This window comes from Canis lupus, chromosome 35 (genome assembly GCF_048164855.1).
Source record: "Canis lupus baileyi chromosome 35, mCanLup2.hap1, whole genome shotgun sequence".
Classification (NCBI taxonomy): Eukaryota; Metazoa; Chordata; class Mammalia; order Carnivora; family Canidae; genus Canis; species Canis lupus.
Genome location: NC_132872.1, coordinates 3,672,655 through 3,685,521, shown reverse-complemented (window position 1 = coordinate 3,685,521; position 12,867 = coordinate 3,672,655). Strand labels below are relative to the sequence as shown.

The window sequence follows — 12,867 nt, the reverse complement described above, 5'->3', positions numbered from 1 at the left end:
AAGACCGATGCTTTTTTGAAAGGAAGAAAAAAATGTTTCAAAGGGTCTCTCTGTGCTCCGGGCCTGACCTTTGCCCCAACATCCCTCTGCCCAGGTGCTCTGTACCCCTGTGCCTCTGCCACACTCTTGCTCACATTAGAGGATGCTGGTGGGAAGGTTGCAGGCTCCGGAGGCTTCCAGAGGAAAGGGTTTATACCTACTTGTCTACCATATGCAACCTTGTTGTAAAAAATAGAATTTCGAAGCTTATCTCTAGATACAACTTTATGGCTCAGGATAATCTTCTGCCTGGTATTCACCCTGCCAATGGGCGGTTTGGCCTCTAACCCCGCAGGGCTGTGGAGCCAGCCGTGCGAACCAGCCTTCTTGTTGTCCGTGCCCCTCTCGCCCTTGTGTCCTAGCAGGGCGACCTGGGAGGCTGCAACGGGACCTCATCCATGGCCGTGATCAAAGATTACTATGCACTGAAGGAGAACGAAATCTGTGTGAGCCAAGGTGAGGTGGTCCAGGTCCTCGCCGTCAACCAGCAGAACATGTGCCTGGTGTACCAGCCTGCCAGCGACCATTCCCCCGCGGCCGAGGGCTGGGTCCCGGGCAGCGTCCTGGCGCCCCTCACCAAAGCCACGGCGGCAGCAGAAAATAGTGACGGAAGCATCAAGTAAGTGCCTCGTTGGCTTCCCCGGGAGAGGAGTGTGTGGATTAAAAAAAATCAAAACCAAACAAAGAACACAAAAAAAATGCAAACACACGCTAGGGAATTCCTGCTGCTTTTTCTCGACAGTACCACCGGAACCAATGTTTGAGTGCTGGAACCACACGCAGCATGGGGCATCCAGGCTGGATTGTTCCGGGCTCTTTTGATGCTGTTGACAGTAGTGGCTGTGGGTTTGGGTTTTTTTGTTTGTTTTTTTTCCCCTTTTCATTTATAATTTTCTGTTCATTTTTTTCCTCCCCTCTCCCATTAAGAAAAGAACCCTACTGAAACCCTAGATGACAAAAGGCATGCCTTCTGTTGCTCCATTTGACCTACCACAGGATTCACTGGACTGGACTTTATTTATATTGTATTAAGTTACTGATACATAAATATATATATTATTTTTTTTTGATTGACGCCAAAAAATGACCTTAGCACAAACGCCAGACCTGTATAGGTCGGAGGCCTGCTGCTTCTCCCAGGAGAGAGGGAACTTTTTGGTTGTCTGTGGCAATTCCTCTGTACAGATTGTAACTTTTTTTTTTTTTAATTTCTCCCCTCCCCTGTCACTTTAATATATATGTTCATGGTAATTTGTAAAATATTTCTTTTCCTTATTTTGGTTGCGAAGACCCTTCCGAACACATTCCTGTATAAAGTATTTTGCACTATTTAAAGAACCCCATATGGATGAAGTCAGGTTGTGCAATATAAATGGAGAGTCACAATGTTCATCATTGTACCTGTAATGTAACTAATAATTTTAAATGTACTATTTTAAATATGTAAAATAAATTTTCACCATGAGCATGTTTTAATGAGGCTAAAGACTAGTTGACCCTTTTTCCCCTATTTCACTACTCTGGGAGTTTTAAATGTGCAAACAATTCTTCTTCTTTCCCCCCCCCCGCCCCTTTTCTGTATTTTAGGAATCGGTTGAATGCATTGGCAGTTTTTTCCTCCCCAAAAAGCACTTTTGTCGCTAAAGCTCCAATACTAGCCTTCCCTTCAGCAGCCCATATTCTCTGTCTCTAACCCCTAAGGTGTGGAATCATACAGATTGAATGCTGTCCAGCTGGGTGCCCTTGAGGTGCTGATGTAAAGGAATGACTGGGGTACAGGGCAGTGTTTGGCCTGCCCCTACACCCCCGGGGTTTCCATGCCATGTGGCCCTCCACGGCAGAGGTAGAGGGAACCCCCCACAAGACGGCTGATGGGGATACCAGCAGAGCAGTACTTCCTTGGCCCTTTCTCGAGCTCAGGGCACAGAGGCTACCGAGCTGCCCCTGGCCTTGCTAGGTAACCATAGGCCCAGCTGGAAGGCAGTCATGGCTTCCAAGGCATAATAGACCCAATTCATTTTATTCTAAAGACATTTGCTTTTGGTACCTTTTAAGAAGCCTCAGAAATAAGGTCCCTCAAAGCATTGAAGTCCTTAGTAATCAGTTGCCTTACAGAGCTAACTTGTCATGATTCTTGATCTAATTATCCAGCCACTCAGCACTTCCTCCTCACGTTGGCGTCTTTTGATCACTTTTTTATACCTTCCACGGGAGGGAAGGGAGAAGGGACATCAGGCTGGGTGAAAGAGACCAGATCCAAGTACAAATGGGTCATTCTGGTCCCTTGTCAGCCCCTCTTGCACAAGGGTTGGGGGGGAAGGGCGGGGGGGGCAGGGGGGGAGCAGAGCCACAGACTTGAAGTGGTTGTCGGTATTTATCAGTGAAGGACACGCCCCCAGGGCCTACTCTGAGCACAGGAGTCAGAGTTGGGTGTGATGTCTCCAGCATAAATGTTACTGAAACCCTGTTTCCACGTCAGTTCCCGTGGCCAAGTGATGGAAGCTCCCCAAACCATGATGACGACTTCTTCTGGGAAGAAGAATATGAAATTGAGCCTGTCCTGCCACTGATACCACTCTGAGTCTTCCTTCTGAACATTATTTGTAACATTTCTAGCTTCTCACCAACCATATGGAATGACCCAGAGGGTTGTAATAAACGTAGGAACATGCCCCACACTCACGCCCACGCCCACTGGGCTGTCCACCCTAGGACATGCGGCATGGACCTCCCTGACTCAAAGGTGTTCTCAGACTGAGTCAGGGATGTGGATTTGGGGGTTAAAGTTATGAGCTGAATGAATATCTGAAGTTAACAATGATACTGTCTAGGGTTAGTCTCCATGACTGTTCTTGCTGAGGTACAACAACCGACGTGAGTTGCTGGTATGCTAGGGAGCCTGCCTGTTCAGGAGGCACAAGAGACGGTCTGGCCGAGAGACTCTTGTTTTCCGATGGAGCCCACATCCCCCCAAAATTTGAGAATGTGACTATAACTGCTTTTTCCTATTCGGAAGGGTGAGCACTGAACATGTGTGTTAGTGATAAATACTTTGGAAACACCGTCAGGACATCCTAAAAGTCCTGACATAATAGAACATTCTCCTTCCTCCTAAACCTTGTGCCCCTTTCTCTCTCTGCCTCCCTCCTTCCCTCTCTCTCTCCCTCCCTCTCTCTCTCCTCTTTCCCTTAACGAAGGCTCTTTTCATCAAGCTCTGTCTGCAAAGCCCTAAGTTTGACAAGGAGACCCTGAAGGGAGGCCAACCTCACTTATTCCAGACAATGATAGAACTTCATCCAAATTCTGTGACCACACCTGAAACCGATGACGCCTGCTCAGGGTCATCAATGCTATTTGTGACTTGGCTTTTGGCATTTTTGTTTTTGAGCCCTGGACATACGTGGAACTCAGGAGCTCAGCTCCGAGCTTCTCTTTACACGTCCGTGAAGGAGCCTCCAACCCCTTTGTAGGAAGGAGGAAGCTGGGGTAGTAGAGTGAGAGGGGATTGCTGTTCCCACCACCCTGGGAGCACGTAATGGGTCTTCTCCCACCAGGAAATCTCTAGGACCTCTTAACGCTCAACAGAGCTCTTTTCTCACAAACACTGAGTGATGTGGAGGACATAAACCAAGAAACCCTTTATCCTAAAATAACCAGATAAATGAGTGGTGCTCAACTGTGTATTAAATCAAATGCCCTAGAAGAGAATCCTACCCGTAGTACAGTGTTTGGGAGTAGCCACAGCCCAGATGCAAATAATGAGATGCGAACCTCAAAATCATCCTTTTGGTCTTTATATGTGGTCCTGGGAATGTACCAGTAGTTTCTGCACCATAAAATACACTTCTCTTTTCTGTTTAACCCCCCTCCCCAGCCCCACCTCATTCTTCCACCATCCAGTATACTGCTCAGGAAGGGAATTCCTCAGTCCTCTGAGGCTTCATCAGCAGGATACAAAGACTTCCTTGGTAGAGTTTAATCACCCAGTCCTCGTATTTTCCTCAAGTGCTGCAGCCAACCTTGCACGTCTCTCAGGAGGGGCCAGAGCCCATCCTCACTCTCCCTCCTGGAGGCAGGATCAGCTACCAGCCACCACAGGAGCTGGCGTGCAGGTTCGGGGCCTCTGAAGCTGGGGCTTGACTGGAGCATCTCACCTACTGACTCACCCAAGGGTGGCAAGCCCACCCACCGCCTCACTCTGCCCTGACCTGCCATTTTGACTGGTGCATTTTTTGGTACAACAGGAAGTCATGTTCATGGCATACTCTACGAATGAGAAAGCGGGCAGAAGTGGAGAACACGGGTAAAAATGAAGCCACAGGGGCTCGTAAACCCAAGGATATTCTGGGCAACAAAGTCTCTGTTAAAGTGAGTAAGGTCTTCCAGAGCTGTGTCCCACCTCTCATCTACTCCCACCCTGCAGCATCTCAATTTGGGTGGATGGGGATTTTTTTTTTTTCCCAGTGTGGGGACCAGAGGGGAAGTAGTTTAGCAGGATTTTGCATGCAAGATCAATTTATTTTTTATTTTTTATTTCTCCCGGCAACTTCGATTCAAATAAGTAAGTATCTTTTTTTTTTTCCTTTATACCTTTCTCCTGATACTGTGCACATGCCTTATAACGAAATTATCTGCAGCGTTATTCTTATAAAAATGCAAGATGTTTGGTTCATACCGAAGCTCTCAAAGCTGCCCGTTCAGTATCCTAGGTTTGAAAACACACGCGGGGTAAGGAGATGAGGGGTGCTTGCCAAACCTCCAACCCCGTGAAGTCTGAGGTTTGGAATCTCAGGGCCACTATGGCCTTGGTGGAGTTTCATTTCTTTTCCCCAGAATTCAGACGACATCATTTTCAGGCTCCCACGTGGGCAGGGAAGGGGAGGCACGGTGGCAAAGCCCAAGTTACTGGTTTTGTAACAATCCCCCCCCCTTACCATGAACCCACTGATGCTAAGCTTCGGCAGCCCCTTGCCCACCCACCCCCCCGCCCCCGCCATCCTGAAACAATGTGATCCGTTTTCTTTGCATTGGGCCCTCGGAAAAGACCTGACTCTGGACAGTGGGAATTAGACTGCTGATGCTGAACATCACTATGCTGGGTGATGACCCACGCGGCACTTTTTCCCCTTCCTGAGCGAAATAAGGACAACCAAAACCCATGCTACCGTCCTTCTTGGGGAAAAGAAATTGTATCCCCTCCTTCACTCTCCTCGGGGAAGCCCAGCCTCACAGAAGACAAGAGTTTAAATTCTACAGCACTTCTGTTTCCTGTGGTTGCCCCTTCCACTGCGGTTTCCCACGAGATGCGGGGCGGCACACGATTCCAGCCTCCTTCCCTCCCTACCCACTCCACCTCCCGCCCCGAAAGAGCATGCTTCCCCCCCCCCGGGTGATCAGCACCCCCACCCTAGAAGCACCTGGTGTTTTTCTCTGCCCGATTTCCCATTGCTCGTGCCTTTCTGACGTTCTCCTCACTCTCCAGCAAGAGCTGCCTATGTTCTAACTGTGTTCTCTTTCTTCCCCTTCCTCATGCTGCCCTCCAAGGAGACGAACAGTTCCGAGGAGTCAGAGTGTGATGATCTTGACCCTAATACTAGCATGGAGGTAGAACCAGCTATTGTTGTCCTATTTGCTATAATGATTGTCTTTATCAATGTGTTCTGTACCGGTGACCTTGCCGAAGTGACCAGTCAGTCAAGGATAAATGGTGACACGAGGGCACCTCTGGGTGTCCCCGTCCCAACTTAAAAAGGACATTCATTCAGCTCAATTTTTATAGAAGACCTGACCTAGATATTTTCTAAAAACAAAAACAAAAACAAAAACAAAAAAAAAAAAAACCTAAAACATCTGGTTCTCTTGAATGCTTGCTTAATATTTCCTTCTTGGTGGGTATGGCTCTGTATAGAAAATATCCAACTTCATTATTGGACACGTAGAGCACTTTTTTTTTTCCCCCATGGAAAATGGCGTTAAGAAGAGTGGCCGATTCCCAGCTGAAAGAACCCTTTTAGTTTGAGTTTCTCCCTCTTTTGTTTCTCCCCTTCCTCCCTCTTCCCTCTTTCTCTTTCCCCTTTATCCTCTCCATCTGGTTCTTCTGCTAGGACGTATTGCTCCCTTGAGGCTCCAGCAAAAGCGTGGCCTAGGTGTGGCCTGGTGAATGACCTGATCCCTATTACTGTGTAGGGCTGGCTGAGAGCCAACGAGTGGTTGTAGCCACTGCAGGACCCACCTCTGCCCGGCCCCCGGGCTCCTGGGTGGTGGCTGTCCCACCAGAAACTAAAAGCAGCCCTGGGAATGGCCTCCCTTCTGTAGCATTAGCAGCGGTCTCTCTAGAGATGGGGAGACTAAAATGTTGTCGGGAACCTTTCTGACACTATCGGGTGCGAGGGGTATGGGAGTAGAACCAACACTTCCATCAGGAACATTGAGCCAACTTCCCTCCCCTTCTTGGCTAGAAACTCTCTTGGGTTAGAAAAGTAGGACTCTGCATGGCTTGCCACTGAGTGACAACCCTCATAAATTTACAAACCCTAGACAATTAGAGCAAACCTGGACCTGGCTTTCCCTGCCATCTTGTTTTTCAGAGTAGATGGAAATGTTTTCCTCCAAATCTGTGTTCCCATCACCAATAAAAGGAAAAAAGTTTAGAGATTTCCTCTAAGCACAAAATAATGAGTATTTTCAAAAACCCTTTCCTTTTTATAGACCTAAGCTTTTCACTTAACCAGATGGACTTTTATTATTCTTATTCTAATTTGACCTCATCCCAAAGAAATCCACCACCATATTAGGGCAACCACCACCACAAAACCCAAGAAAGACCATTCTGCCCAAGAAGGAGTAAGTCAGCTGTGGAAGATGCCGGTTGTGTTGAATCAGGCCAGAGACAAGTGGTTGAAAGTAGGAGTCCTGCCAGGATGCAATGGTTGCTTGTGGGTGTGGGTATTGCCACAGAGCTAAATCCAGCAGGTGTGGGTCAATGCAGGGCTCCACTGTGGGAGGAAGTGGGTATGGCGTTCGTGGTCTAAATGTATCCTGGAGAATGAGGAAGCCAGGGGGAAACTGGTGCCTCTGCTTTCTTTGTGTTTCATAGGATAGGCACCAGCTCCCATGGAGCCCACACGTATCCGCTTGTAGACCCTTCGTCACATCTATATCTGCGGGTCTAAGTTTCGCTGGGCTGTATCACTGATGTCCTCCTCAAGTAGAGGAAATTCAGGCAGAGGGAGGAGAAAAGCTGTGTATTTGTGATCTAGAAGGCAACTTGGGACCTTTCTCAGCTTAGGTGGAATGGGGAGAGAAAAGCAGCTTTCCCAACCTGCTCTTCTTTTTTTCTTTTTTTTCTTTTTAAAGATTTTATTCATTTATTCTTGAGAGATACACAGAAAGAGGCAGAGACACAGGCAGAGGGAGGAGCAGGCTCCCTGTGGGGAACTCGATGCGGGACTCAATCCGGGGACCTCAGGATCAGCCCTGAGCTGAAGGCAGGTGCTCAAGCACTGAGCCACCCAGGGGCCCCACCACCCTGCTCTTTAATGCAGGAAGTGGGCACAGGGCCATTTGGGGCCAGGCTCACAATGCAAACGGAGAGAGTTAAGTGATGTCATCAGATGCTCCACTCTATCTATGGTTAGATAAGCAAAAGCACATTCACACACACACACACACACACACACACACACGTTAGCCCTGCTTTGTGAATTGAACACATTTCTAAGGTTCCTAGGTGAGATGGGTCCCAGGGGGGTGCTTTGGGATGCGTAAGCAAAGGCATTAGATGTTCATGCTGAATGGAGGCAAGCCATGAATTGTGTTGATGCGTGTCTGCAGTTTTCTTTCCTTTTTTTTTTTTTTAAGATTTTTATTTATTTATTCATGAGATTGAGAGAGAGAGAGGCAGAGACACAGGCAGAGGGAGAAGCAGGCTCCATGCAGGGAGCCCGATGCGGGACTTGATCCCGGGTCTCCAGGATCACGCCCTGGGCCGAAGGCAGGCGCCAAACCACTGAGCCCCCCAGGGATCCCCAAGTTTTCAAATACAATCCTGGCGGCAGACGCTGAGCTAACCAGCCTGTTCGGGGGGCCTGGGTGAGAAAGCAGCGGAGCGCTGTGGTTAGCCCAGGGCCCTGCGGGGGGCAGCGGGCGTCCTGGCACCGCCCCCCCCAGAGTTTGCAGACACGGGTTAACAAACTAGACCTAGAAAGGCAACGTATTCAACACGAGGCGACAATTTTCCCACGGGATAGGCCACTGGAACTTCACCTCGACGTGGATGGCAGAGCAGACCCAGCGTAGGGGTCAGGCGGCCCCCAGGGCCTCTGGCTTCTGGGTGACGGTCCGGGGGTCGCCTGGCCCCCAACTCGCTCGCCCTTCCCAGCCTGAGCCCGGGATGTGCGTCGCGTGGCTGCCGGCGGCCCGTGGCCCGCGCTGGGCCTGGACGCGTCACCTTGGCCGGGCCCGTGGGCTGCCCGCGCTCCTGCTCCCACACGCAGGTCCCTACACGCTCGCTACTCCCCTTCCTTCTTCTCGCTCGGTGGTTTGGAGGGGCCCTCAGGAGCCGTCTCCTTGGGTCTGTGCTGACGGCGGCTGCTGGTCACCCTCAGGGCTGGCCTGGGCCCCACCGTCCAGGTCACGGAGGCCGACGCACACCGCCCCGAAAGCTAATGAAGAGGCAGCGGAGCCCCTTGAGCCCCGGGGATCTGACCTCCAAGGCTCTCCAGGAACACGCAGCTCCGCAGGAGGAGGCGGCTGTGCTCTGACGTAGGGCCTCCCCGTGGGGAGACGCTCGTGGAGAGTCGGGCGCAGCCCCCACTCGGCCCAGCCCACGGGCCCGAGGTTGGCTCCCAGTCCCCCTCGCTGCTGCGGATCCGGGACACGGAGGGAACTGTTCCAGACGCGGCAGGGGTCCGTCCAGAGCTCCCCTTACTTTGTCTTGTGCTGATGACACGTTGCGAGCTGGTGGAAAGAGGATGTTAGACACGAGACAAATACCTCCAAGTGGAAGAAGAGTCCAGTCGGGCTGCAGATCAAACGCTCGGCTGTTGGGGAGCACGTTACCATGCGTTCATTTCTTCCCAGCACGGCGTAGACGGCTGACTGCCGGCTCCTGGTGAGGGCGACAGGTGTGATGCTGAGCCCAGCATCACTGCTGGGCATCACCGCCCACCTGCCGGCGCCGGCCCGGCCCTGCCCAGCGTCTGCGCTCACAGGCTGGACACGGGCTCGCGGGGTCAGACCCTGCATTCCCCCTCTGAGCCGGCGCCCACCGCTGAGAGGGCCGGAGCCTCCCTGGGCCGTCCCGGATTTCTCGCAAGGACCCAGCTGGGCAGGTTCCCACACCCACGCCATCTCGGCAAGTTGTCCGAGGACCGTGCTGCGACTCGGGGACTCGGGATCGCGCGCCTGCCCCCCAGCCCCACTTGCCTCCGTCAGGCCTCAACCGGCCTCCCAGACTTAGGCCTTCGTCAGCGGGGTGGGGTGGCTCAGTCCAGCTCTATGTCAAGCCCAATTAAATAAGCGCATCTGAATTTTAAAGCGAAGGCCCAATGCCACTTTTAGCAGAGGACATCAATCCATCAAATTACTTTGATTGTCACGATTCCAAAAAGCTCCATCTCTGCCCCAGCCGTCCAACAAGGAGCCAGCCTCATCGGCGACGCAGACTAAATGCAGACATCCGCCTCGGTCATTACGCCCGCGGCAGGACGGTCAGCCCAGGGGTCCCTTTCTGTGTAAGAACAGGGTTGGGGTCCTGCGGGGGAGAGTTCTGAGAGGTGAGGGGAGAAAGCACTTGGGAAGGCAACGCTGCTTTGGAAGGAAATCTCCAGTGAGGGTAGGAACCCCAGAGTCCCGAGTCGACGGACATGTAGAAGCCTTCCGCTAACCCCATCCCCTCCATTTACTTTTTACTGTGGTACAACAACACACAACATAAAATTTACCGTCGCGACCACTTTTAAGTGGCATCAAATACCTTCACGGCGTTGTGCAGCCGTCCCCACTCTTCATTTCTGGAACTTCTCTTCGTCTCAAGTTGAAACTGTACCCACTGAACAACAACTCCCCATTCCTCTCCGTCCCCCACCCCCAGCCCCTTCAGAGACTTTTAGAAGAGGAAACTGAGGCAGAGAAGCTGTACCTTTCAGTTTGAAAGCGAGAAGGTGCCCTGAAGGCGGATGCCGGCTTTCCCTGGCCGTGTTCCCCCCACCTCCGCCGCCCTGCTCCCCTCTCGGAATCCCCCCACCTCCAGGTGGTTTTTAATCTAAAACACAGATCCTGGCAGATGAGAAGACCTGCCTTCCAGGGCCAGTTTTCTGTGCGGATTTGTTGCTCGACTCTCCAGCTCAACAAAGAGGAATATCATTTCTCAGCTTTCCAGGGCTAAAGCATGACTTAAACAAAAACTACGCAAAGACAGGGCACCTGGCTGACTCCGCAGGTAGAGCATCCGACTCTTGGTGTTGGGGTCGTGAGTTCAAACCCCATATTGGGTGCAGAGATTACTTTTAGATTACTTTTTTTCGAAAGATTACTTTTTTTCGAAAATCACACAAAGTCAAACACCAGATGGGAAGAACAGCGGAACAGGAGTCGGAAAACCCGACTTGCAGTCCGGGCACCGTGGGCTGTGAAGCCTCGGGCCACTTAGGCTTGCTGAGCCTCAGGTCGCCTGAGAGGTCACACAGCTCAAGGCCACAGGTGTTTGTGTATGTGCTGTGGCATCCTTGGAGCACCACACAGATCCAAGGTGTGATATCAAGTGGACCCTGAGACCCTTTGCTCTCCTGAACTTCTAACTGAAAACACGGAGACCTTCCAACAGAAGAAGTCGGAGATTCTCTGCCTTGACCCTGAAATGTGCTTTGAAGTAGCACCAGGAATGGCCTGGGTGCACATCCTCCTGAGATCGGGCTGGAATGTCCACCCCCAGCCCTAGAAGGGTTTGAGTGGCCAGAGCTGACCCTTCTTTCCCTCCCCATACCCGCAGTTCCCCAGGCCCAGCTTGTGCATCTTAAAAGAGCCAGCCTGCTGCTCCCACCTCGCTGCTTTGGCTCCCTGTCCCAGATTCAGAGCTTCAAAATAACCTGGCCAGACAGATTGAAGGAAACTTTTACACCCCTAGTCAGGTGACTGACCTCCTGGCATCACCAGTGTGTTTCCACTGATGCCTGTTAATGCATTATATAAAAAGAAATTTCGTATGAAAAGAACTCTTTAGAGCAAAGAAAGTGAAGCATCGCATTCCTCTCTTTTTATTTTTACAAAATATTTTCTTTGTAATATATCTGATGGGTTTGGCCTGGAGACTCACTCTTGTTGCCCGGCTTTGTTCGGACCTGACACGCAGATTGATTTCTACTCTGCCACTAAGGGGAGGGCACTTAGCTTGCCAGAGCTGGCATTTCTCATTCCTGGGAGAATTACAAGAAAATCTTCCACTGCATATTCACATCTGTTATCTCTTCTGTTCCTTCCAACCACCCTGTGAAGATGGGATTTTCTTACCCTCTGAGAGTGAACAGTGTCAGAGAGGTCATGGTCACACAACCAACAGAAGGAGCAGGTCTAGGGTGCCTGGCTGGCTCAGTCAGTAGAGCATGCAACTCCTGATCTCAGGGTCATGAGTTCAAGCCCCACCTTGGGTGTTGAAACAATTTTAGAGCAAGAGAGAACGAGAGAGAGCAGGTCTTGATTGTGGTGCATGGAGAGGCCAAACTTGGCACGTAATGTGGAGGAGGTCTGCTCACTGAGGCTCAGGTAATTTCTTAAGAAAGTTCAGGCCCAGGGCACCGGGGTGGCTCAGTGGTTGTGCGTCTATCTTTGGCTCAGGTCATGAGCCTGCTTCTCCCTCGGCCTGTGTCTCTGCCTCTCTCTCTGTGTGTGTCATGAATAAATAAATAAAATCTTAAAAAAAAAAAGAAAAGAAGAAGAAGAAGAAGAAGAAGAAGAAGAAGAAGAAAAGAAAGAAGAAGAAGAAGAAGAAGAAGAAGAAGAAGAAGAAGAAGAAAGAAGAAAGAAGAAAGAAGAAAGAAGAAAGAAGAAAGAAGAAAGAAGAAAGAAGAAGAAGGAGAAGAAGAAGGTCAGGCCCTCCCTTGCTGCACATCTGCTTGTTGGAGGAGAATTTCCTCCTCTACAACTTTCTAAATCCCTTGACAGTGGGGGTGATGACTTGGCCTCACCCACACCCCTCTCCGGTGACTCAGGAGTCCAGCCGCAGATGCCAAGAAAGGAGATTCGATCACATGGGTTGGAAATGTCTGAATCGGTTTCTCAGGCCAGTGCAGTCACTCAGCACCCCCATGCTCCCGGTCATGTGTGTCCCGTGGCTCTCTCACCTTAGTCTGGAGGCCTCACCCGTCTCATATATGTTGTACATTAATGAGATTAGGAGGTGCCATTGCCCCGGGAGAAGTTGCTGTACAAGCCAGCTATTAGAGAAGAAAAGGCCTCCCCCTCCCTCCCCAGCCCTGGGCTATCAGGGTTCGCCTACAGGCTCACTCAACATGATATCCTAGTCAATTCAATTTATCAAAAGTTAACAAAGCATTGCAGCGAGTAAGACGGAGAGCTGACAACTCACATAAGATCAGGTCAGGTCCCATGCTTAAGAAGCATCAGCCACGTAGACAGAGGCAGGTTTGATTAAATGTTCATATTACACAGCAAACTTTACAATGTGCTCTATTAAAAGGCACGGGGCCATGAATTTATTCATTCAGTACATGTTTACACACCCACTTGGGCACCGGGCTAATAATAATAGCAGCTACTACTTATCAGTCTTCCTACGTACCTGGCTCTGCTGAGCCCTTTCCTCCCAACTGT

The 12,867-nt window shown here is 50.6% G+C and overlaps 1 protein-coding gene across 28 annotated transcripts in view; it reads left to right on the top strand.

The window, feature by feature from the left end:
* The window catches only part of KALRN (kalirin RhoGEF kinase), a 657,335-nt gene that overhangs the window by 612,861 nt on the left and 31,607 nt on the right, over positions 1-12,867 (top strand). For 11 of the 28 annotated variants that reach the window (XM_072811625.1, XM_072811621.1, XM_072811628.1 and 8 more), the window contains 3 exons: positions 402-658; positions 4,284-4,407; positions 5,584-5,643. In XM_072811625.1, the coding sequence (XP_072667726.1) occupies positions 402-658; positions 4,284-4,407; positions 5,584-5,643 (441 nt within the window). Of the gene's footprint in view, positions 1-401; positions 946-966; positions 1,516-2,518; positions 2,718-4,283; positions 4,408-5,583; positions 5,644-12,867 lie in introns of those variants that run through there. The other 17 variants (XM_072811634.1, XM_072811645.1, XM_072811644.1 and 14 more) reach the window with 8 other exon arrangements.